This window comes from Hemiscyllium ocellatum, chromosome 50, assembly GCF_020745735.1.
Source record: "Hemiscyllium ocellatum isolate sHemOce1 chromosome 50, sHemOce1.pat.X.cur, whole genome shotgun sequence".
Classification (NCBI taxonomy): domain Eukaryota; kingdom Metazoa; phylum Chordata; class Chondrichthyes; order Orectolobiformes; family Hemiscylliidae; genus Hemiscyllium; species Hemiscyllium ocellatum.
Window position 1 is genome coordinate 5,597,132 of NC_083450.1, and position 26,600 is coordinate 5,623,731.

The 26,600-nt window shown below is 46.7% G+C and overlaps 1 protein-coding gene across 1 annotated transcript; it reads left to right on the top strand.

Annotated features, from left to right (window-relative positions):
• The first annotated feature begins 9,175 nt into the window (after positions 1–9,175).
• LOC132805501 (small ribosomal subunit protein eS27) lies at positions 9,176–15,867 on the top strand. Its single transcript, XM_060820613.1, has 4 exons — positions 9,176–9,273; positions 12,062–12,170; positions 13,080–13,190; positions 15,582–15,867. The coding sequence occupies exons 1-4, from the start codon at positions 9,268–9,270 to the stop codon at positions 15,608–15,610; spliced, it is 255 nt and encodes an 84-aa protein (XP_060676596.1). The 5' UTR covers positions 9,176–9,267; the 3' UTR covers positions 15,611–15,867.
• The last annotated feature ends 10,733 nt before the right edge of the window (positions 15,868–26,600 follow it).

The following is a 26,600-nucleotide window of genomic DNA, read 5'->3' on the forward strand; positions in this document are numbered from 1 at the left end:
TGGAACACCCCCTTCCTGGGGAATAAACACTTGCTTTACTTTTTTTTGCATTTTACATCTTTGTCTTTTCTGGCTGTGGATTTAATTCAGCCACTTACATTCATACAGCTGTATTTCACGGTCCAATTTGTCCACGCCGACCTAATCTCCTAAATTAATCTAGTCCCATTTAGAGTCAGAGAGATGTACAGCATGAAAACACACCGTTCGGTCCAATTTGTCCACGCCGACCAGATATCCTAACCTAATCTCATCCCATTTAGAGTCATGGAGATGTACAGCACAGAAACAGACCCTTCGGTCCAACTCGTCCATGCCAACCAGATATCCTAAATTAATCTAGTCCCATTTGAGAGCATTTGACCCACACCCCTCTAAACCCTTCCTATTCATATACCATCCAGATGCCTTTTAAATGTTGTCATTGCCCTACACTATCCCATCATGATCCATGTGCTCATCCAAGGATTGTTGGAATCTCCCTAATGTGGCTGAGTTGACTACATTAGCAGGTAGGGCATTCCACACCCTTACCACTCCCTGAGTAAAGAACCTGCCTCTGACGTCTGTCTTAAATCTATCACCCCTCAGTTTGTAGTTATGCCCCCTCGTACAAGCTGATGTCATCATTTTAGACCTTTCTCGTCCATGCTGACCAAATATCCGAAACTAATCTAGTCCCATTTGCCAGCATTTGGCCCCTATTCCTCTTAGACCCTTCCTATTCATGCACCCATCCAGATGACTTTTAAATGTTATCATTGTACCAGCCTCCTCTGGCAGCTCATTCCATACACGCACCACCCTCTGCGTGAGGAAGTTGCCCCTTAGGTCCCTTTAAATCCTTCTCCTCTCCCCTTAAACCTATGTCCTCTAGATCTAGACTCCCCCAACCCAGGGAAGATACCTTGTCTATGTACCCTATCCATGCCCCTCATGGTTTTATAAACCTCTAAACGGTCACCCCTCAGCCTCTGACGCTCCAGGGAAACAGCTCCAGCCAATTCAGCCTCTCCCTATAGCCCAAACCCTCCAACCCTGGCAACATCCTTGTAAATCTTTTCTGAAACCTTTCAAGTTTCAGGGGCCCAGCAATCACTTCCCTAGCTTTCCACAGAGTTTTAAGGTACACCTGATCAGGTCCTGGGGATTTATCCATCTTTATGCGTTTCAAGACATCCAGCACTTCCTCCTCTGTAATATGAACATTTTTAAAGATGCCACCATCTATTTCCCCACATTCCCTGTCCTTCTCACAATAAACACTGATGCAAAATACTTGTTTAGTATCCCCCCAATCTTCTGTGGTTTTCCACATAAGTTGCCTTGCTGATCTTTTGAGGGGCCCTAATCATTCCCTAGCTACCCTTTTAGCCTTAACGTATTTATAAAATCCCTTTGGATTCTCCTTAACTCTATTTGCCAAAGCTATCTCATGTCCCCTTTTTGCCCTCCTGATTTCCCTCCAACTGCCTTCATATTCTTCCATGGATTCACTCGATCTATCTTGTCCATACCTGGCATATGCTTCCTTCTTTTTCAGGACGAAACCCTTTAGTCATCCAGCATTCCCTATACTTACCAGCCTTTCCTTTCACCCTGACAGGAATATACTTTCTCTGGATTCTCGTTACCTCATTTCTGAAGGCTTCCCATTTTCCAGCTGTCCCTTTACCTGCCAACATCCATCCCAAATCAACTGTTGAAAGTTCTTGCCTAATACCGTCAAAATTGATCTTACTCCAATTTGGAATTTTAACTTTTAGATCCAGTCTATTCTTTCCCATCATTATTTTAAAACTAATAGAATTACGGTCGCTTGCCCCAAAATGTTCCCCCACTGACACCTCAGTCACCTGCCCTGCCTTATTTCCCAAGAGTAGGTCAAGTTTTGCACCTTCTCTAGTAGGTACATCCACACACTGAATCAGAAAATTTTCATGTACACACTTAACAAATTCCTCTCCATCTAAACCCTTAACACTATGGCAGTCCCAGTCTATGTTTGGAAAGTTAAAATCCCCTACTGTAACCACCCTATTATTCTTACAAATTTGTTTCTCAATTTCCCGCTGACTATTAGGGGGGTCTATAGAACAATCCCAATAAGATGATCATCCCTTTCTTATTTCTCAGTTCCCTGGATGTATTTCCAGGTGTATCCTCCCTCAGTACAGCTGTAATGCTATCCCTTATCAAAAACGCCACTCCCCCTCCTCTCTTGCCTCCTTTTCTATCCTTCCTGTAGCACTTGTATCCTGGAACATCCTGCCCATCCCTGAGCCATGTCTCTGTAAGTGCTATGATACCCCAGTCCCATGTTCCTAACCATGTCCTGAGTTCACCTGCCTTTCCTGTTAGGCCCCTTGCATTGAAATAAATGCAGTTTAATTTATCAGTCCTATCTCGTTCTCTGCTTTGTTCCTGCCTGCCCTGACCGTTTGACTTGTTCCTTTTCCCAACAGTACCAGTCTCAGAGTGATCTCTTTCCTCACTATCTCTCCGGGTCCCACCTACCCCTACCTTACTGGTTTAAATCCTCCCCAGCAGCTCTAGCAACTCTCCCTGCCAGTATATTAGACCCTGTCTAATTCAGGTACAGGCTGTCCTTCTTATAAAGGTCACAGGTCCCAGAAGAGATTCCAAAGATCCAAAAATGTGAACCCTTCTCCCCTGCATTAGCTCGTCAACCATACATTTGTGACTCTATCCTCCTATTCTTAATTTCACTAGCTCATAGAACCGGGAGTAATCCAGATACCACTAACCTCGAGTACATCCTTTTTAAATTCCTACCTAACTTTCTATATTCTCTATTCAGCATCTCATCTTTTTCCCTATCTATGTCATTAGTTCCGATGTATATAATGACCCCCTGCTGGTCCCTCTCCCCTTTGGGAATATTCTGCACGCTCTCCAAGATATCCTTGATCCTGGTATCAGGGAGGCAACACACCATTCTGACTTCTCACTGTCGGCTACTGAAACATCTGTCTGTGTCTCTGGCTAGACCATCCCTATCCCAATCGATTGCTTGTAGCCGCTGCGTTTATATGGCGAGTCCAGTTGAGTTTCTGGTCAATGGTAAACCCCCAGGATGTTGATAGTGGGGGAATTCAGTGATGGTAACACTACTGAATGTCAAGGGGCTGTGGTTAGATTGTCTCTTATTGGTGATCGTCACAGCCTGGCGTTTGTATGGCGTGAACGTTGCTTGTCACTTGTCAGCCCAAGCCTGGATATTGTCCAGATCTTATTGCATTTGAACATGGACTGCTTCGGTCATTGAGGAGTTATGAATGGTGCTGAACATTGTGCAATCATCCCACTTCTGACCTTATGACCTTAAGGTCATTGACGAAGCAGCTGAAGATGATTGGGCCTTGGACACTCTGAAAAACTCCTGTAGAGAGCTGAGGTGTCTGACCTCCAATGGCAATGATCATCTTTCTATGTGCCAGGTATGACTCCAATCATCGGAGAGTATGCCTCCTGATACCCCAGTTAGTCTAGTTTTGCTAGGCTTCTTGATGACACATGCGATCAAATACAGACTTGGTGTCAAGGGCGATCACCCTCACCTCACCTTTAGAATTCAGCTCTTTCATCTTTCACATTTGAACCAAGGCTGTGATGAGGTCAGGAGCTGAGTAGCCCTGGCAGACCCCAAACTGGGCATCGCTGAACGGGTTATTGCTGAGCAAGTGCTGCTTAATGGCACTGTTGACACTCTCCATCGCTTTACTGACGATCGAGAGCACACTGACGGGGCGGTAATTTGCCAGGTTGGATTTGTCCAGTTTTTTTTTGTGCGTTGGATATAGCCAGGTAATTTTTCACATTGTCAAGTGGGTGTCAATGTTGTAACCATACTGGAGGAGCTTGGCTGTGGTTGAGAGGCAGCGAGCTCTGGAACAACACTCTTTTTGACCTTCACGTTTAGTATAAGTATATGTGATTAATATTTTTGCTTCCTTTGTAAGTTTTAGATTAGATTACTTACAGTAGTGGAAACGGGCCCAACAAGTCCACACCGACCCTCCGAAGCGCAACCCACCCATTCCCCTACATTTACCCCTTACCTAACACTACGGGCAATTTAGCATGGCCAATTCACCCTAACCCGCACATCTTTGGACTGTGGGAGGAAACCGGAGCACCCGGAGGAAACCCACGCAGACACGGGGAGAATGTGCAAACTCCACACAGACAGTCGCCTGAGGCTGGAATCGAACCTGGTGCTGTGAGGCAGCACAGCCTCACACAAGTCTTTCATCTTTTAGAATGGGTTGCAGGTTTTGGTTCATTAATCCCAGAACTTCTTTTAAGTCACCTTCCTGAGATAACTTAAGGTTTTATTTTTTAAAAAAGGTGACATCTCAGCTCAGACAAATGTATTAAAGGTGTGAGGTTAGAGTCTGTCTGTATCCCAATCTTGATCCAGACTGGTTCTGCTTCCGAACTAGGAATTTCTCCAATGTTATCGCCTGAGTCGGGAATTGAACCCGGGTCTCTGGTGCTGTGAGGCAGCAGTGCTAACCACTGTGCCACCATGCGGCCCACAAAAGGCTGCTGTTGGGAACAGGGCTGTTTCTGCCCAGTTACGAACTGGGGACTTTTCGCGTGTAAAGCGAATGTGATAACCACTAAACTACAGAGACAAGCTGTGTCGATCGATAAGAATTTAACCTGATAAAGTACATGAATATGAAAGGTTTAGAGGGATATCGGTCAAACACAGGCAAGTGGGACTAGTTTAGTTTGGGGATTATGGACTGGTTGGACCAAGGAGTCAGTTTCTGTGCTATATGACTGGGAGAATATGGGAATGGATTCAGAGTAGAAAATATGGAACAAAACCTGCCACAGGAAGTGGTAGAGAGCAGGTACAGTTACAACATTTAAAAGACATTTGGACAGGCACATGAATAGGTCAGGTTTAGTGGGATATGGGCCAAATGCTGGCAAATAGAATTGGGTCAGTGTAGGAAAGCTGGACAGAAGGGTCTGTTCCATGCTGTATGACTCTATAAAGCTCCTTCATCTCTTTTTAATGAAAGGAAAGATCTGCCTACTCTCTTAAACATACAGTAAAGCTCCCTCTACACCATCCCTGCCATCAAACACTCCTAGGACAGGGACAGCACGGGGTTAGATACAGAGTAAGTTCTCCCTACACTGCCCCCCCCCATCAAACACTCCCAGGACAGGGACAGCACAGGGTTAGATACAGAATAAAGCTCCCTCTACACTGTCCTCCCATCAAACACTCCCAGGACAGGGACAGCACAGGGTTAGATACAGAATAAAGCTCCCTCTACACTGTCCTCCCATCAAACACTCCCAGGACAGGGACAGCACAGGGTTAGATACAGAATAAAGCTCCCTCTACACTGTCCTCCCATCAAACACTCCCAGGACAGGGACAGCACAGGGTTAGATACAGAGTAAAGCTCCCTCTACACTGTCCACTGGTTCAGTTTAGGAAAGCTGGACAGAAGGGTCTGTTCCATGCTGTATGAATCTATAAAGCTCCTTCATCTCTTTTTAAGGAAAGGGAAGATCTGCCTACTCTCTGAAACATACAGTAAAGCTCCCTCTACACCATCCCTGCCATCATACACTCCCAGGACAGAGACAATATGGAGTTAGTTACAGGGTAAAGCTTCCTCTACACTGTTCCTCCCTCAATCAAAAACTCCCAGGACAGGGACAGCATGGGTTAGATACAGAGTAAAGCTCCCTCTACATTGTCCACCCCATCAAACACTCCCAGGGACAGGGACAGCACGGGGTTAGATACAGAGTAAAGCTCCCTCCACACTGTCACCCTCATCAAACACTCCCAGGACAGGGACAGCACAGGGTTAGATGCAGAGTAAAGCTCCCTCTACACTGTCCCCTCATCAAACACTCCCAGAACAGGGACAGCACAGGGTTAGATATGGAGTAAAGTTCCCTCTACACTGTTCCTCCCTCAATCAAAAACTCCCAGGACAGGGACAGCACGGGGTTAGATACAGAGTAAAGCTCCCTCTACATTGTTCCCCCCCATCAAACACTCCCAGGACAGGGACAGCACGGGGTTAGATACAGGGTAAAGCTCCCTCTACACTGTCCCCCCATCAAAAACTCCCAGGACAAGGACAGCACCGGGTTAGATACAGAGTAAAGCTTCCCTACACTGTCCCACATTAAACACTCCCAGGATAGGGACAGCACGGGGTTAGATATAGAGTAAAGCTCCCCCTACACTGTCCCACATTAAACACTCCCAGGATAGGGACAGCACGGGGTTAGATATAGAGTAAAGCTCCCCCTACACTGTCCCACATTAAACACTCCCAGGACAGGGACAGCAGAGGGTTAGATACAGAGTAAAGCTCCCCCTACACTGTCCCACATTAAACACTCCCAGGACAGGGACAGCAGAGGGTTAGAGACGGAGTAAACCTTCCACTCCATTTTTTTGTCAAACCGGAAGTGAATGTCCATGCTGTCTGACTCTCTAAAAGGAGGTGGTGTCAATGGTAGCCATGATGTGGAGGTGCCAGTCTTGGTCTGGGGTGGACAAGGTTAACAATCACACGACACCAGGTTAGAGTCCAACAGGTTTATTTGGAAGTACTAGCTTTCAGAGCTCCTTCATCAAGTAACTGGTGGGGCAGGATCATAAGCCTGAAACTTTATAGCAAAAGATCACAATGTCATGCAATTAAAATGATATATTGAACAAACCCAGGTGGCTGTTAAGTCTTTCAACTTTTAGAATGGCCTTGAATCTTCAGGTGACCGTCCTCCAAGGTGGATTTTGGGATATGCAACAACTGGCTGAGCTGCTGAGCAAATGCTGATAGCCAAGTTCGGTACCCAAGAGGATGGCCTCAACTGTGACCTTGGGTTCATGTCACAGTACAGGTGACGCCACTACATGATACGCGCACACACACACACTCTTACATACTCACACACTCATGCAGACCCTCTCTCACACACACTCTCTCTCTTCACAGACACACTCACATACACACCCCACACTCACACCCTCTCACAGACTTACTCTAATCACACTCATGCACGCAGAAACAGTCTCTCATGCACACTCACACACACACAGACACTCTCTTTCTCACTCACACGTGTACACACACAAGTCTAAATGCTGAATTGGCATTTGCAGGATTGTATTTGCAGATACATTATATTTTTGCTCAAAAAGCATACAACCTGCAGGCAGTCAGTCCACATAACATTGGAGAAATTCCTCGTTCGGAAGCAGAACCAATCTGGATTAAGATTGGGATACAGACAGATTCTAACCTCACACCTTTAATACATTTGTCTGAGCTGAGATGTCACCTTGTTTAAAAATAAAACCTTAAGTTATCTCAGGAAGGTGACTTAAAAGAAGTCCTGGGATTAATGAACCGAAACCTGCAACCCATTTTAAAGGATGAAAGACTTGTGTGAGGCTGTGCTGCCTCACAGCACCAGGTTCGATTCCAGCTTCAGGCGACTGTCTGTGTGGTGTTTGCACATTCTCCTCCGTGGGTTTCCTCCGGGTGCTCCAAAAACGTGCAGGCCAGGTGAACTGGCTGTACTAAATTGCCCATAGTGTTAGGTGCGTTAGATTAGTTACTGTGAGAAACAAAGCTCACTCACTTCAATAATTTCAGTCCGAGACAAGATCTGAATCAGTAGTGTCATTTATTTCACACTTGCAAGTGGGTGTGAAGTCCACTGTCTGTCTCTCTGTACAAGGCAAGGGACTCACACACCGAATTCAGCGAATACTCAATATTTATATAATTTGGTTCCTATATTTTAAAAAATTTCATTGCTCCCCCACCCCCCGTTTACATCCTTCACTTCCCTAAGACCGGTACCCATTACTCCTGTTTATCTCTTGTCTTATCCGGCCTTGTCTGTGACAAAATGCTTATTCCTGGCCTCACAAGGCTGTTTGACCTCATCCTGCTGTGGGTTATTGTTAGGCACATCCTTTGCTTACCATTATCTACTCCCTCCATCTGTGCCGCCCCTCACAGCATCTTATCATTAAGACTCTTTTAATTGGGGTTTGTTCCTGTGTTTCTGTAAAAGTGGGAAACAGATGTTTATACCTATTGTTTGCACAGTGTTGTAGTCTAATGTCACAACTCCTGAGACCACCGTCTTTGTCTCAGAACAGGCATATCTAGCTTAACTGCCTGTCTTCACAGCATCTTATCTAGTCGCCTGTAATATCTACCATTGTTTTGCAGTCCCGTTTCTTTCTTGCATACATTTTTAGCTAATACAAAAAAACAATTATACATTTCCTCCACATAGTTTCCATTCTTGTTGACTCAGCTCTTGGCTAAAACAATTACACACTGGTGTGAGCTCACTTACTTTGTATAAGCAATTATAATTGCAGAAGTAACATTAATTTACCTATATCCCACACTTACAGTGTGGAAACAGGCCCTTCGGCCCAAGAAGTCCACACCGACCCGCCAAAGCACAACCCACCCAAACCCATTCCCCTACACCTAACGCTACGGGCAATTTAGCACGGCCGATTCACCTAACCTGCATGTTTTTGGGCTGTGGGAGGAAACCAGAGCCCCGGAGGAAACCCACGCAGACACGGGGAGAATGTGCAAACTCCACACAGTCAGTCGCCTGAGGTGGGAATTGAACCCCAGTCTCTGCTGCTGTGAGGCAGCAGTGCTGACCACGGTGCCGCCCATCAGTCAGAGGGAAAATGGGTCTGGGTGGGTTACTCTTCGTGGCCTGGTATGGACTGGTTGGGTCGAAGGGCCTGATTCCACACTGTAGGGAATCTAATCTAATCTTAACAGCCATCTGGGTTTGTTCAATATATAATTTTAATTGCATGACACTGTGATCTTTTGCTATAAATTCTGTGTCTTATGATCCTGCCCCACTGATGAGGGGGCAGCACTGTGAAAGCTAGTGCTTCCAAATGAACCTGTTGGACTGCAACCTGGTGGGTGTGATCTTCTCAAAGGAGACAGACAGGCGGAAGTGATTGACCTCACCAAGATGGCGGCCGGGACCGTGGAGACAGACAGGCGGAAGTGATTGACCTCACCAAGATGGCGGCCAGGACCGTGGAGAGGGAGGAGCGTGTCGCCCTTCACGCCATGACGCAGACGCGCTTCCGGCCCCTGCGCCGTCCCGAGGGGGTGGGGACCCCGTTATATCCGGGTCCCCGGGCCAGCCTCCTTCCTTTTCCACGCCGGCGCTTCCACGCTCAACATGCCTGTGAGTGTCGGGGGGAGGGAAACAAATAGCTGCTTCGAGCGGGCCGGAAGGTTTTGGGGTAGAAATAAACGATAAGGCAGAAGCCGACATCCGGGGGGAGGCTAATCGATGTGGGCGGAAAGTTTTTTTTTGCCTTAAATGCCTTTTTTTGAGAAAAAATGGGGAATAGAACCGCTCACCCTTCTCGGCAAAGATGGCGGCGGGTCCCTCTTCTCGTGCGAACAGCCGCGCGCGCGGCCGCCGTTGCCGCGGGAGCGCGAGGCCGAGGACCTGCGCGTCTCCTGTTCGTCCATGGCCGCGCGAGGCCGGAGTTGTCGCGCGGCGATGGGGAAGCGCCCTGGTCAGTGGAGGGGGGGCAAGGGGGCGGGGTTGCCGCCTGTCCATCAAACCCGGACCCACCCCTCACCCCTCGCCGTCCCCGTCACGTCACCTGGGGGCAACGCGGCGCGAGCCCGGAGTTGTCGCGCGGAAGGTTGTGGGTGGAGGTGGTCGCGAGGGTTACCGCCTGTCAATCAAGCCGTCGCTAGGGACCATGGCGCGCGGCGGGGGGTGAAGGAACCGGGCCGCCTCCTGTCAATCAAACCCGTTGTTATAGGGACGCTGCTGCAAGGCTGCCTTCTGGCGTCCTGAAGGGGGGTTCCAAAAGTTGCATTTGGGGACGAGGTGGGGGGGGAGGGTGTTTCTGGGCACAGGGGTGTTTGCACTGGCTGGAGGCTGTGCAAACAACCAGTAGCATCGCAGGACACATGGCTTATGTGGAATATGTAGAATTCCCCACCTCCCCAGTGTAGAAACAGACCATTCGGCCCAATAATTCCACGCCAATCCATTGAAGGGCATCCCACCCACACCCATTCTCCCCCTCTCCTCCCCCAAACTATCACTGTAACCGTGCATTTCTCATGGGTGGCCCACCTACGCTGGATTCTTCTCTTTCCAAGTTGCAGCTTTAATTTTAACATCAACACCATCTGCATGAGAGTTTACCTGTCCCCTTTTTTTTTCCAACCCACCCATTGAGGCATTTTCCATAAGGACTCTGCGAGCTGTGGCACTTTATCTTTCACAGGCTTTGCACTCTTGGGTATTTGTAAGTCTCCTGTCCCCACATGCCTGTGGGTTTTGTGCATTGGGGCCTTTATTCACAGCGTCAGCCCACTTGCCTCTGGGATTTGCTATATGGGGTCTATATTAATAGTTTTCTGCCCCTTGTGCAAACTGGGGCATTACATAAGTCTCCTGCCCCACATAGGAAGGCTTTGCACAAAAAGTGGAGTGTTTTGTAAAAGCTTTCTGCCCAAGGCATTTAAAAACTGGGGGCAATCCATCTTTGCCCCCTGCCCCACACACGCAAGGAATTTAGCAAACCGAGGGTGTTTTGTTATCAACTTACTGTCCTGTGTGCATTTTAAAAAAAACATTTTCACTGGTAAATCAGAAATCTATTGCCTGTCCCCAATTGCTGCTTAAACTAGCTCAGCCATTTCAGAGGAGTCTGGAGTCACCTGTAGGGTGAGACTGCAAAGGAGCAGCAGATTTCCTTCCATTTACAGCAAGCCGTTATGACAGTTGATGGTTGTCATGGTCATCATGACAGATTTAGATTCCAGGGAGAACGTGAGGACTGCAGATGCTGGAGGTCGAGAGTGCAGCGCTGGAAAAGCACAGCAGGTCAGGCAGCATTCGAGGAGCAGGAGAATCGACGTTTCGGGTATAGGCCCTTCCCTTCATCAGGAATGATGAAGGGCTTAGGCCCGAAACGTCGATTCTCCTGCTGATCGAATGCTGCCTGATCTGTTGTACAGATTCCGATTCCAGATTTTACTTTGCAATTTGAATTCCACAGCATTCCACATGGGTGGGATTTGAGCCTCTCTTCAGATCATTAGCCTGAGGCCTCTGGATTAATGGCCAAATGACACTACCACTACTTGTCCCCTCAAGGGGTTTGCAAGTGAGAGTGTTCATTGTCAGTAGGTTGGCCACATGGATTTGCATTGTGCAATTTTACAGAACTGACATTGTTCAGTCACAGCCTGTGACTGCACAATTCAGAACTAGTACAGTAATAATGAAATCATTTGGGATGTTCCTAGCCCATAAAAATGTGATGATGTAGTTCTGTCTGCTCAGAATAATTCAAAAGCCTTGCTTCTGCTGTGATGCGGGATGGATGTCTCCGTCTGGGCCACGATGTTCAAAAGGTACCCTTTGAATTCTGGCAAACAGCTGCTCTCCCCTCTAAAAGCACCTGTCACTGTGCCCAATTAATGGCCTGGTATTGGGGGTGGGGTGGGGCACTGACCGTGCAGAAAATGATCTAACACAAGCCTGACAAATGGATAATTTGCGCTTAAAATGGCAGCGATCCACGTTTTTCCTCTTGCTGTGAGATGAGGGTGACCTGCTTGCATCCTGTCCTCCATCTCTGAAGCTGAGCCTGTGTTGCTCAAACCTCTCTGCCCCACAGAGTGCTTAATTGCCCAAGAAAGGACAGGCATTTGAAGCTTTTTGGTGTGGTAAAGATACTGTTACTCCAGGTAGATGTCCACTTGTGATGTTAGAGGTGCAGGCAGGTGGAGCAGTGAGCAGTTGGCCGGCCTGTTCACTGTGGGAGTGTTGGTGCGGGAGTGGGGGTAGCAATCAAGATGAATTCTCATTCTGGTTTTGTTTTGTTGTTTGGTTTGCAAGTACTGCTGTTAGTTAAAGTTCTCAGCTGGTTGTATGGGGTGGGTGTGGGACTGAAGGTCTGTAATCTCACTCACTCACTCATTTGTCTTATCTGCAGTTGGCGAAAGATCTACTACATCCCTCTCCTGAGGAGGAGAAGAGGAAACACAAGAAGAAACGTTTGGTGCAAAGCCCCAACTCGTACTTCATGGATGTCAAATGCCCTGGTGCGTATTCCCTCCTGTACCCTCCTGTTGGGGTGGCTGTAGACCCTGTAAGGCATGTTACTGGCTCCTCCGTGTTTCATCACGGGCGGCACGGTGGCACAGTGGTTAGCACTGCTGCCTCACAGCGCCTGTCAGACCTGGGTTCAATTCCCGACTCAGGCGACTGACTGTGTGGAGTTTGCACGTTCTCCCCGTGTCTGCGTGGGTTTCCTCCGGGTGCTCCGGTTTCCTCCCACAGTCACAAAGATGTGCGGGTCAGGTGAATTGGCCAAGCTAAATTGCCCGTAGTGTTAGGTAAGGGGTAAATGTAGGGGTATGGGTGGGTTGCGCTTCGGCGGGTCGGTGTGGACTTGTTGGGCCGAAGGGCCTGTTTCCACACTGTAAGTCTAATCTAATCTAAAAGTGGAACACCAGTGTTCCCTGTGATCTCCTTTTCCTGCTGCTGGAATCTGCACGGCACTGGTGTCTGCTCACAGAGGTCCATGTATTGACACATCAGTCAGTACATGTGGAACCTCTGTGGCTGTGCAGCTGACTGGGTACATGGGTTGGCACAAGGCTGGGCTCGTTCTGTCTGCATTCAGGCAGCAGTCTCAAATCAACATTGCTGACCCCTGATCAGCTCCTCAAGAATGTGGCAAACATCCAAATTGCCTGTTGTGTTGCTGCTCGAACTGTCTGCTCTGGGGGTGTTTGATTGTCCCAGCATAGAGGGGAGCTTTACTCCATATCAGATCCCGTGCTGGATCTGTCCTGGGTTTGTTCCTGTAAGTAATGGGGGGACTATTCCTTTCCGCACCTAATATTTTCATTATGCATGTGTGTAAATTTTATTCTTTGAACGTAGATCTTTTTTAAATACTAGTTTGCTTTGTTTTGAGTAGTTTGTTCCCGATTGTTATTTCTTAGGTTGCTATAAAATCACTACAGTGTTCAGCCACGCACAGACTGTCGTACTATGTGTCGGATGCTCCACTGTACTTTGCCAGCCCACTGGTGGAAAGGCCAGGCTAACAGAAGGTGAGTGCTGGCTGGGCTGACGTCTGTCATTCTCTCCTCCGGTGCTCATCCTGCTGTAAAGTGATTGAACAGGATCTGGGAATGGGCAAGGGACAGAAATGGCACCTATTCCCTCACCCAGTGTTATTCCCCAAAGCTGTTATCTTTCTCACAGTGGACGGTTGGTTGCTGGAAATGTTGGGGAAGTATATAATTCCTGCCAGTGAACTGCCTTCACTGGAAAATTTTGAAGTAAGAAGGAAACAGGCTGGAAGAATGTGGGATGGGGAAGGAGATGTGACAGTAGTGATAAGAAAGAAACGATTGGGTCAATTTGGACGATTGTTGCGATGCTGCATTCAGACTGATTTTTAACTGTTAAATTGAATTCACATTACTGTCTGGAAATGACTAAAATGCTAAAATAGTAAGTTCAGAGAAATAACAACTTAAGGCATGTAAGTGTGGAGGGTAATCCAGAAAGTGTAGCGTATTTGAAAAATGAATTTTCACCTTCACAAGAAGGGATCTGAAGTTATTTGGCTTGAATTAAAGTTGGGGCAAGCTTTTGATAACTCTGCTTTGGAACATCTCAAGCAGGTGGTCTTGTGGGGGTCACTAGATGTCTAAATTAAAACCATATAATTATCTAAAACAATATAAACGCTGGGCTGCACTGGAGCCTCGATGCTGAGTTGAAAAATGTGGAGGAGTCAAAACATGAGGCTACAGATCGTCGAATCGTTGGAACAGTTACATTACACTTGTGACTGTGTCCCAGTCCCAGTCTTCCCACCCTTTCCCTGTATCCTTGAGATTCTTCTCTTCAGAATGGTTACTCTTGGAGAACTGCACTCAGTTGTGGTCTTCCTGCTATCAGAAAGATGTTGGTGAAACTTGAAAGGCTTTAGAGAAGATTTATAAGGATGTTGGAGGGTTTGCATTATGGGAGAGGCTGAATAGGCTAGTGCTATTTTCCCTGGAGTGTCAGAGGTTGAGGGGTGACTGTAGCGAGGTTTATAAAATCATGAGGGGCATGGATAGGGTGACGAACCGAGGTCTTTTAGCCCAGGGTAAGGGGGTCCACAACTAGAGGGCATAGGTTTATGCTGAGAGGGCAAAGATTTAAAAGGGAACTAAAGGGGTAATGTTTTCACGCAGAGTGGTGTGCGAATGGAATGAGTTGCTAGGGGACGTGGTGGAGGCTGGTACAGTTACAACATTTAAAAAGCATCAGGATGGGTACATGAATAGGAACAGTTTAGATGGATATGGGTGAAATGGGACTAGAATAATTCAGGATATCTGATCAGCATGGGCAAGTTAGACCAAGGGTCTGTTTCTGTGCTGTACACCTCCGGCGCAATGACAATTCAGTTTTCTTTTCGAATGCCGCAATTAATTCTGCCTCTACCATGTGCTCATGCAGCGCACTCTCACACGCTCTTTCCCCCCCCCCCCAACCACCACCACCACTATCACTGCTGCATCAAATGCTTTTCTTGTGTTTGCCTGGGTTCCTTTTGTCTATAACCTTGGGCAGTTTCTCCCTTTGTCCAAACCCCTTGCTATTTTAACATTTCTGTGGCACATCCTATCTCAAACCTCTGTTCTCGAAGGAGAACATGACACATTTGTCCAGTCTGTCCTCATCACTGGGGTTCTCAGCCTTGAAACTGAATTTGTCAATCTTTCCCTGCACGCTCGCTCGCTCTCCAAAGCTTACACTCCCTTGTGAAAGATGGGTACTGAGAGAGGTACACAGCTGATGCCCAGCCCCATATACAGGTTCACTCTAATGTCTGGGCTGCTGTGCTCCCTCCCGATGTTTATGAAGCCCAGGAATTCTCATCGCCACACCACCGCCTCCAGCTATTTCTTACCCATCACCAATGAAGATTCACCCAGAGAGTGGGGTGAATGCTTTCAGAGGGAGTAATTGAGGCAGGCGTTAGAATAAAAGGGAATCTGGATAAATACAGAGGGAAGAATGATGGTGAGAGTGGGCTGTACCAATCTTGAATCAGACTCAAAAAAAAACGTGGCTCTGGAAAAGCGCAACCAGATGAGGAGCAGGAGAGTCGGCGTTTCAAGCATATGCTCTTCATTCCTCACTTTCTCCTGATCTTTGATCGGGTCTGGTGGCAGGGTGCTGATGTGGAGTGAGGGTGCTGAGCCAGACCAAAGCAGACCCAGCTGCTGCATGTGAAGTGTAAACACCAGCCTGTGCAACCTGACTCTAAAAGAGAAAATGCTGGAAAATCTCAGCAGGTCTGGCAGCATCTGTAAGGAGAGAAAAGAGTGGAAGTTTTGAGTCAGCTGACCCTTTGTCAAAGCTGACTGTTCTCCAAGGAAGCATGTCCATCTTACAGTTTTGTGTTTTCTCTCTCTCTCTCTCGCTCCCTTCTGCAGGCTGTTCCTTCAGGAGAAAGCAGCACTAAAATGAAAGTTGGCATCTCTGGACAGGTGAGCCTACCTGCACCGCTGAGCATCAGGATGCTGGCTAAGGAATACTGATTCACTTCCCTGAGATCTCGATGGTAGGAGGAAAGAAATGTAGCGGGAGGTGGGGGGGGAGGGGGGACGGCTGTCATCGCTGTCCCTTAGCCTTACCCATCTGATTGATGTCAACCTTTTTGGACCTTCTGGTGGTATTGGGTTATTTGTTAAGAATTGTCAAATAAAATGTTGTAACATCTTTAGGTAGTTTTTGTTTTTTTTTTAAAAAATGGCTTGTTTACGATGTCTCATTCTCCAGGGTGAGTTTGTACGGTCGACTGTAGGTGCGCCTATGACTTGTTTTGATGCTGGGGTGGGAAGGCTATGTAACACAAACAGAATTGCTGGAGAAACCCGGGCATCTGCAGAGAGAAAGCAGAGCTGACTTTTCAAATCCAGTGACCCGCCTTCAGACGTTCTGTCCGAGCTCTCCCAACCCTACTTCTGTCAAGTGTTCATGTAACAATGAACATCCTTCACCTGATGGTGTTTCAGTAGAAGCATTGACTTTCCCAGTCTGGTTTTTGAATCCCACTCTTACCAACACCAGCATGGGATTGTGACTGTCACTCCCTGGTGCCTGTTCTGAAGGGCTACTGTCCTGTTGGGAGGTGCCTGTTGTCTTTCAGATGAATGATGAAACGGACACCTGTTCCTGTGCTGTAGGTCGTAAACCATGTGTGCACTTTTGTCTTAACAAAGTTCCCAGGTAATGTTAAGCAGCTTTCACATGCTGGGGTGCCAACAGCAGCTGGAGTCATCTAAATTCTAGCCTGCTCAAGCACAGACTTTGCCATCAAATGCTCTGTCTCATTGTGCTGTTAATTGGCCAAATGGGGACGTGCACCTGGAATGAGAACTCCAGCGATGGAAGCAAAAACAAGCCAGAGGGCTACACCTGAGGGAATGGAAGGCATCAACATCATGTATGCTTGCTCCTTGGGATACTGTGGGGAGAACGTTGGTGTCTTTAACAGGGAATCAGGCAGCTGATCTGTGATTTAAAAACTAAAAGAACTGTGGATGCTGTAAATCAAAAACAAATTGCATATCCCACTCAGCTTATTAAATTACAAGTTCTTTTCCTATTGAGTATGAGTTTTGTTTAGAATCTTTGATATAATCCAGCAATTTAGTTACGCTACATCCTATTGTGAAACAGACACTTAGAACAAATGTCCCCAATTCCTCTGAACAAGTACTTTCCTGCATTTTCTGCAGCCAATGTGTCACATTTACAGTTACACGCTGTCTCACTAATCGGTGACCATCCTCCAAGGCGCACTTCAGGAAAGGCAACCATGTAAAGTGGCCAATCAGAGACTGATAGCTACTTTCGGTACCCATAGGGTTGGCCTCAAGCGGGAGCTTGGCTTCATGGCACACTGCAGGTGACCCTACTGCAGTACACTATAAAAAAAATGTATATTTGTAAGAATTGAATATGGTCATTCTAGATGTTTGAGCAATAGGGTGGTAGTGATTGGAGATTTTAACTTTTCCCAGCGTTGACTGGGCTTCACTTAGTCTGGATGGAGCAGAATTTGTAAGGAGCATCCAAGAGGGTTTTCTGGCGCAGTATGTAAATAGTCCAACTCGGGAAGGGTCCATACTGGACCTGGTGTTGGGAAATGAGCCTGGCCAGCTGTTTGAAGTTTCAATAGGGGATTACTTTGGGGAATAGTGATCACAATTCCATAAGTTTTAGAATACTCGCGGGCAAAGACGTGAGCGGTCCTCAGGGAAGAGGTCTTCGTTGGGTGGAGGCCAACTATACCAAAATTCGGCAGTAACTGGGGGATGTAGATTGGGAGCAGCTGTTTGAAGAGAAATCCACGTTCGACATGTGGGAGGCTTTTACCGAGAGTGATTAGAGTGCAGGAGAAAGCTGTGCCTTTGAAAATGAGGGATAGAAATAGCAAGTTTCGGGACCCATGGATGACAGGTGAAATTGTAAGACTAGTTAAGAGGAAAAAGGATGCGTACATTCGGTCTAGACAACTGAAGGCAGACAAAGCTTTGGAAGAATTTCGGGACTATAGGGCCAATCTGAAACTAGGAACTAAGAGGGCTAAAAGAGGTCATGAGAGATTCTTAGCAGGCAGGGTTAGGAAAACCCCCAAAGGCTTTTATTCATATATAAGGAGCAAGAGGGTAACTAGGGAAAGGGTTGGCCCACTCGAGGGCAAAAGAGGAAAGATGTACATGGAGTCAGATTTTCTTACTTTGTACCGCTATTCACTGAGGAGAGGGGCATGGTGAATGTTGAGGTTAGGGATAGATCTTTGATTACTCTAGGTCAAGTTGGCATAAGGAGGGAGGAGTGTTGGGCATTCGAAAAGGCATTATGGTGGACAAGTCCCCAGGTCCTGATGGGATCTACCCCAGGTTACTGAGGGAAGTGAGAGAGGAACGAGCTGGGGCTTAAACAGACACTTTTGCAACATCCTTGAACACAGGGGAGGTCCCAGAGGATTGGAGAATTGCTAATGCTGTTGCCTTGTTTAAGAAGGGTAGCAGGGTAATTACAGAGCTGTCAGCTTGATGTCAATGGTAGGGAAGATATTGAGAGATAGGATATACATCCATTTGGAAGAAAATGGGCTTCTCAATGATAAGCAGCATGGTTTTGTGCAGGGACGGTCATACCTACAAACCTAATGGAATTCTTTAAAGAGGTGACAAAGCTGATTGATAAGGGAAAGGATGTAGATGTCATATACATGGGACTTTAGTAAGGTGTGTGATAAGGTTCTCCATGGTAGGCTGATGGAGAAGGTGAAGTCACATGGGGTCCAGGGTGTTTTATCGAGATGGATAGAGAACTGGCTGGGCAACAGAAGTCGGAGAATAGTAGTAGAAGGGAGTTTCTCAAAATGGAGATCTATGACCAGTGGTGTTCCACAGGGATCCGTGCTGGGATTGTTGCTGTTTGTGATAAATGAGTTGGAGGAAGGTGTGTAGGTTGCCTCATTAGCAAGTTTGCAGATGACACTAAGATTGGTGGAGTAGCAGACAGTAAAAGGGACTGTCAGAGAATGCAGCAGAATTTAGATAGATTGGAGATTTGGGCACAGAAGTGGCGGTTGGAGTTCAATCTGGACAAATGTGAGGTGGTACACTTTGGAAGGTCCAATTCAAGAATGAATTATACAGTAAATGGAAATGTTCTGGGGAATGTTGATGTACAGAGAGATCTGGGTGTTCAGGTCCATTGTACCCTGAAGGTACTGACGCAGGTCAGTAGAGTGGTCAAGAAGGTATACGGCTTGCTTTCCTTCATCGGACGGGGTATTGAGTACAAGAGTTGGCAGGTCATGCTACAGTTGTACACGACTTTGGTTCGGCCACATTTGGAATACTGCGTACAGTTCTGGTCACCACATTTACCAAAAGGATATGGATGCTTTGAAGAGGGTGCAGAGGAGGTTCACCAGGATGCTGCCTAGTATGGAGGGTGTTAGCTATGAAGAGAGGTTGAGTAGATTAGGATTATTTTCATTGGAAAGAAGGAGGTTGAGAGGGAACCTGATAGAGCCCTACAAAATCATGAGAGGTGTGGACAGGGTGGAAAGCAATAAACTTTTTCCCAGAGTGGGGGACTCAATTACAAGGGGTCCTGAGTTCAAAGTGAGAGGGGAAAAGTTTAGGGGAGATATGCATGGAAAGTTCTTTACACAGAGGGTGCTGTATTCCTGGAATGTGTTGTCAGTGGAGGTGGCGGGGTGGGAATGATAGCGTAATTTAAGATGTATCTAGACAGAATCATGAATGGGCAGGGAGTAGATGGATACAGACACTTAGAAAATAGGCAACAGGTTGAGATAGAGCATCTGGATCAGCACAGGCTTGGTGGGCTGAAGGGCCTGTTCCTGTGCTGTAATTTTCTTTGTTCTTTGTATACACACACACACACACACACACATTCACTCCTACATACCCATTCACTCTCGTAGACTCTCATACACAAACTCTCTCTCATACACTCACACATACACTCCCACACTCACATGCATCGTCTCACAGACTTATACCCTTTTAGACTCTCTCACACACACACACACACACACACACACACACACACAAGTTTGTGGGGTGAATTTATACTTTCAAAACTACATTTTATTTTGCTCAAAAACTGCACAAATCCATGTAAGATTCTGTCAATCCCTTTTTTTAGAAAAGAAATCAATCTGAAGATTGGGGCACAGACAGCCTCACACAGGGAACCTCACACCTTTAATGCATTATCTGGGCCAGCATGGCACCTATTGTTGAAGTCACTTGAGAGAGTAACTTTAAAAGAAAGTTCTGGGATTTACATGTGAAAGAACTGAAGCCAACATGTTCATTCTAAAAGATGAGAGACTTAACAAATAATACAGGTCCTTTTCAATTTATCATTTCAGTTACATCACACTGTAAACTTTTGCTATAAATTCTGTGTCTTACAATCTTATACTCCACAACCACCTGATGAAGGAGTAGCTCGGAAAGCTAATGCTTCTAAATACACCTATTGGATTTGTGTGATTTTTAACTTTGTATATCCCAGCCCAACACCGGCACCTCTACATCGTGGCTACCTTAGGAAGGCGACTTTAACCTTGGAGGAAATGCAGTGTACGCTTACCAGAATGATGCATGTGCTCACTAGAGGTCATCTAAAAGAGATTACACAAGAAAGCTGGGTTTGTATTTCCTGAAATGCAGCAGAGTTTAGCAGTGATTTGATGGCAAGATAGCGAGATGAGCAGTGAGAAATAATTTTGCCTGGTCGGGGAATTTTAAACTTTGAAGCAAAGTCGGCGTGTAAAAGCCCCTGAGGGAGACTGAGAGGAGGGAACTTCCACACATACACTTGGCCAGGGAAGTTTGGAATCTTTTGCAGGCCTTATAGAAGTTTATGAAATCATGAGGGGTAAAGATATGGTTAATGGTATTTGTCTTTTCCCTAGGACGGGGGAATTTCAAGACTTGGGCACATTTTTAAGGCGAGAGGAGAGAGATTTTAAAAAATTATGGCAGATTTTTTACATGGTGTTAGATGACAATTATAATCTTGAAAAGACATTTGGAAAAGTACAAGAGGAAAGGTTTGGAAGGATATGGGCCAGGAGCAGGCAGGTGAGAATAGTTTAGTTTGGGATTATGTTCAGCACTGGGGCCAATGGGCTGAGGAGTGGCAGATGGAGTTTAATTTAGATAAATGCGAGGCGTTGCATTTTGGAAAGGCAAATCAGAGCAGGACTTACACACTTAATGGTAGAGTCAAGGGGAGTGTTGCTGAACAAAGAGACCTTGGAGTGCAGGTTCATAGCTACTTGAAAGTAGAGTCGCAGGTAGATAGGATAGTGAAAAAGGTGTTTGGTATGCTTTCCTTTATTGATCAGTGCACTAAGTATAGGAGTTGGGAGATCATGTTGCGGCTGTACAGCACATTGGTTAGGCCACTGTTGGAATGTTGCATGCAATTCTGGTCTCCTTCCTATCAGAAGGATGTTGTGAAACTTGAAAGGGTTCAGAAAAGATTTACAAGGATGTTGCCAGGGTTGGAGCTGTCAGGAGAGTCTGAATAGGCTGGGGCTGTTTTCCCTGGAGTTTTGGAGGCTGAGGGGTGACCTTATAGAGGTTTATAAAATCATGATAGGATAGGATAAACAGACAAGGTGTTTACCCTGGGATGGGGAGTCCAGAACTAGAGGGCATAGGTTTAGGGTGAGAGGGGAAAGATATAAAAGAGACTTAAGGGGCAACTTTTTCACACAGAGGGTGGTACGTGTATGGAATGAGCTGCCAGAGGAAGTGGTGGAGGCTGACACAATGACAACATTTAAAAGGCATCTGGATGGGAACATGAATAGGAAAGGTTTAGAGAAACATTGCTTAGATTAGATCCCTTTTAGTGTGGAAACAGGCCCTTCAGCCCAACCAGTCCACACCAAGAGAGTAACCCATCCAGACCCATTTCCCTCTGACCGATATACCAAATGCAATGGGCAACTTAGCACAGCCTATTCACCTGACCTGCATATCTTTGTGACTGTGGAAGGAAACCAGAGCACACAGAGGGGGTCCACATAGACGCAGGGAGAATGTGCAAACTCCACACAGACAGTTGCCCGAGGTTGGAATCGAACCTGTCACCCTGGTGCTGTGAGGCAGCAGTGCTAGCCACTGGGCCACCAAGTGCTGGACAAATGGGACTCGATTAGGATATCTGGTCGGCATAGACAAGTTGCATGAAGGGTCTGTTTCCGTGCTGGACAGCTCTATGGCTGGTTGGAGCGGAGGGTCTGTTTGTACGCTGTTATGACTGTGACCAATTCAGTTACATGAAAATACCTCACTCACGAATCTTTGGCTATCTAGTGCCATCTGGTGAAACATTCATGCTATTGCAAGACTTAAAATGCAGGACCTGACTCCTTTCAAATGAAAGAGACAAAAGGACACTTTTCAAATTCATGAGAACTGGTAGCTGTTACAACTTAACTGGCAAGGGTATGCCAATTGTTGTGACACTGCACTTGAGTACACATGACAATAAAAGCTACTTATTCTAAAATTCAGCGTTCCACAAACCATCACCAATTCAGACCCAACGAAATGACCGGTTTGTCTGACTGACTGTTATTCGGGACAACAACTCACACCAAGTTTCGTCAGTAAGAGAAAAAGTAACAAGTCTGCCCCTTCAAGACCCCAAACACGCAATCACAGTTAAGAAGGATGCACATGCGATGGCGAGTGAAGAATGTAGGCAGACCAAACATGGTGAAGATCAGATGTCCAGTGTAAAATTGGACATGGTTATTCATTGGGCAACATGCTGTCCTCTGTAGGATGACTGTTGCTTCAACTTGATCGTTTATCAAGTGGACCGAGCTCTTTTGCTCAAAGTCTTTTTGTTCAGCTCTTCTGTGTATTGCCTTTGCCCACACAAATGGAGAGAGAGAGAGAGATGCTTTCTGTTCACATACTCTGGAAGTTTGTCTCTCAGCTACCCAGACACACACTCGATCTATAATTCAACCAATCAGAAGGTATTGGCAGGGAAGAGTTACAAAAAAAAATCTGCAGGTGCTGGAATCCGAGGTAGACAAGCAGGAGGCTGGAAGAACACAGCGAGCCAGGCAGCATCAGGAGGTGGAGAGGTCGACATTTTGGGTGTAACCCTTCTTCAGGGCTGGGAAGAAGGGCTTGGGGTAGGGAGAGGGGCACCCATTTTTATTCCCCTTCCCACTCCCTTTCTGACAAGACTGTCCTCAGTCTCCTCCATTACCACAGCAAATCAGACCACAAATTGGAGGAACAACACCTCATCTTCAGCCTGGGCAGCCTACCGCCTGCAGGACTCAACGTCCACATCCATCAAAGTTTTACCTGCACATCCACTAATATCATTTATTTTATCCGTTGCTCCCGATGCGGTCTCCTCTACATTGGGGAGACTGGGCGCCTCCTAGCAGAGCGCTTTAGGGAACATCTCCGGAACACCCGCACCAATCAACCACATCGCCCCGTGGCCCAACATTTCAACTCCCCCTCTCACTCTGCCGAGGTCATGGAGGTCCTGGGCCTCCTTTACCGTCACTCCCTCACCACCAGACGCCTGGAGGAAGAACACCTCATCTTCTGCCTCAGAACACTTCAACCCCAGGGTATCAAAGTGGACTTCAATAGTTTCCTCATTTCCCCTTCCCCCACCTCACCCTAGTTCCAAACTTCCAGCTCAGCGCTGTCCCCATGACTTGTCTGGACTTGTCCTACCTGCCTATCTCCTTTTCCATCTATCCACTCCACCCTCTCCTCCCTGACCTATCACCTTCATCCCCTCCCCCACTCACCCATTGTACACCATGCTACTTTCTCCCCACCCCACCCCCCTCTAGCTTATCTCTCCACCCTTCAGGCTCACTGCCTTTATTCCTGATGAAGGGCTTTTGCCCGAAACGTCGATTTCGCTGCACTTTGGATGCTGCCTGAACTGCTGTGCTCTTCCAGCACCACTAATCCAGAATCTGGTTTCCAGCATCTGCAGTCATTGTTTTTACCTTGTTGAGTTCTCCAGTTTCAAATAACCGCCCTTCCCATCCCCCAATTTATTTTTAATAGCCCCTCTCCCTGACCAACCCTCCCTTCCAGCTCCCAACCTGATTCATTCCTCCCACCGAGCAACCTGTGTTCACCTATCCCCCTTTCCTAACCCAAACCCTCCCTCACACCCCCACCCCCTTTATCTGCATCTCCCCTCATCCCCAGCCCCAGTCCTGAAGAAGGGTTACACTAGAAATATTGACTTCTCCACCTCCTGATGCTGCCTGGCTAGCTGTGTTCTTCCAGCCTCCTGCCTGTCTGCAGAAGGTATTGGCCAGCAGCATTTCCTTAATCTATGTGCCACTCCGTTGTGAATTTACCCCCCTCGTGCCTTTTGAAACGCAGCATTCTATCGCACAGCTTTTTAAAAAATTGCACAGCTCTTTAAGTTGCCAAGTTCTGCTGGTATTTCAGTTATGTTACGGTCCCAAATTCCATGACAGCTTCTGCTCTCAAAGCTTCACGTTTTATCACACACAGTAAAGGCAGGGAAGAATTAACATAGCTGTGGGCCTCTTACAAACGAATGTCCAATGGAAATCCCTGAAAATATTTGCTGCAAAGCACCAAATGCAACTTGCAAGTTCATTCGTAAACTTGATGTTATCAACATCCAATTCGTTAACTTCCACTACCCCCTGAGCATCAGCTACAGGGTGTGGAAAACTATATTACAACTCAGTTTAAAGGATTATGGTTTTGCTCAGTGGTTAGCACTGCTGCCTCACGGGGCCCGGGTTCAATTCCTGCCCCAGGCAACTCTCTGTGTGGAGTTTGCACATTCTCCCTGTGTCTGTGTGGGTTTCCTCCCACAGTCCAAAGATGAGCAGGTTAGGTGAATTGGCCATACTAAATTGCCATAGTGTTAGGTGCATTAGTCAGGATGGGGTGCTCTTTGGAGGGTCGGTGTGGACTTGTTGGGCCAAAGGGCCTGTTTCCACACTGTCGGGAATCAAATCTTAAAAGGAGGGACGTGGGTCAATGTGATTCTGCCTAGTTACTGGTGGTGGTGTTGGCCACAGACACTGCCTGAATGATAGGAAATTAGCAATCAATCACACAGTACCATGAATGTATCACCACACAATGTTTAATCGTGAAGACGTTGTATAGTTTGATGACTTGAAGGCTCCTCATCCCTGGTTGTGAAGGTCTTTATTCAGTTCAGTTGTGATTAGATGGAGCTTTAATTTCAGTTTGAGAGAGAGCTTTACTCTCTATCTAACTCCGTTTGCGCATCCTGTGTGTGTGTGTGCCTTCCTCTATCTAAGTGATGCTGCAGCTATTGTATAGGTTCCGTGTGAATGTTCCTATTCAAACCTAACGACCAGAAGATGCTGAGAGTAAAGTTTACTATCAGTGTCTGATAGTAAACTTGCTGCAGTAAAAGTATAGCTAACTAAAGAGGTGTGATGTGGAGGAGCCCGTGTTGGACTGGGATGGACAATGTTGAAAATCACACCACACCAGGTTATAGTCCAACAGGTTTATTTGGAAGCATTAGCTTTCCGAGCGCTGCTCCTTCATCAGGTAACTAGTGACAATGAAGAAGCAGCGCTCTGAAAGCTAGTACTTCCAAGGATAAGCTGAAATGAAAGAACATTCACTCTAGAGCAGATATATGCTTTATTAAAATCAAAGCCTGTTAGAATACATTGCCACAAATACCAGAGATTGGTCCTCTCCTGTAAACTATATTTTTTAAACAAAAACAAATCATTACACCAATTTTTATTCTCCTGAGGACAGATCCAGTTGATTGGCCCATGATCAAATTGTGCACATTTAAAATCCTGATGTCTCGCCTGCAGAGGATGGGTCTAATTTAATTCATTTTTACATACAGTTTCAAATAAATACCTTCTCTTTTATATTTAAGACCTGAAGTATAAAAATATCGTAGCTGCTTTTTTTTAAAAAAAAAGATTTTTTTCAGGACCTGACCAGGTGCTTGGCTTTGAATGTCAAGCGCTTTGGCAGTGGGTACAGACCAGGAAGGATAGTGGCAAAGCAATGGGTGGGAGAGGGGAACACAGACACCGTTGGCTTGCTTTAATTAATAAGGACACCGGAGTACAGAGTTGGCAAAACATCCCTCTTCCCTGTGTGGTTTGGTTCATGCTGTGAGAAGGTGGATACTTCCAACTATAATCCTCTTCCTCAAAGTCTTCCCTCCTCAATCGAAGTCTAGCTGGACTACATCACTGTTGCTTGGTGCTTTGGCTGCTATTCAGGTGACTTGGAGGGCAGCATCGTGGCACCATCATTAGCACCGCTGCCTCTCAGCGTCTGGGACCTGGGTTTGATTCCAGCCTCAGCCGACTGTCTTGTTTGGAGCTTGCACATGCTCCTCGCGTCTGCGTGGGTTTCCTCCCATAGTCCAAAGATGAGCATGTTAGGATGGATTGGCTATGTAAATTACCCATGGTGCCCTGGGACTTGTAGGTTAGGGTGGATTGGCCATGCTAAATTGTCCCATAGTGTCCTGAGATGTGCAGTATAGGATGGATTGGCCATGGGAAATTGTTCCGTAGTGTCCAGGGATGTACAGGTTAGGGTGGATTGGCCATGGGAAATTGTCCCATAGTGTCCAGGAATGTGCTGGTTAGGGTGGATTGGCCATGCTAAATTGTCTCGTAGTGCCCAGGGATGTGCAGGTTAGGGTGGATTGGCCATGCTAAATTGTCCCATAGTGCCCAGGGATGTGCAGGTTAGGGTGGATTGGCCATGCTAAATTGTCCCATAGTGCCCAGGGATGTGCAGGTTAGGGTGGGTTGGCCATGGGGAATTGTCCCGTAGTGCCCAGGGATGTGCAGGTTAGGGTGGGTTGGC

Excerpts from the sequence above, each read along its gene's own strand:
- LOC132805501 (XM_060820613.1), top strand. Across the intron at positions 12,171-13,079 it reads CATGGATGTCAAATGCCCTG|GTTGCTATAAAATCACTACA; the intron begins GTGCGTATTCCC and ends GTTATTTCTTAG. Across the intron at positions 13,191-15,581 it reads AAAGGCCAGGCTAACAGAAG|GCTGTTCCTTCAGGAGAAAG; the intron begins GTGAGTGCTGGC and ends TCCCTTCTGCAG.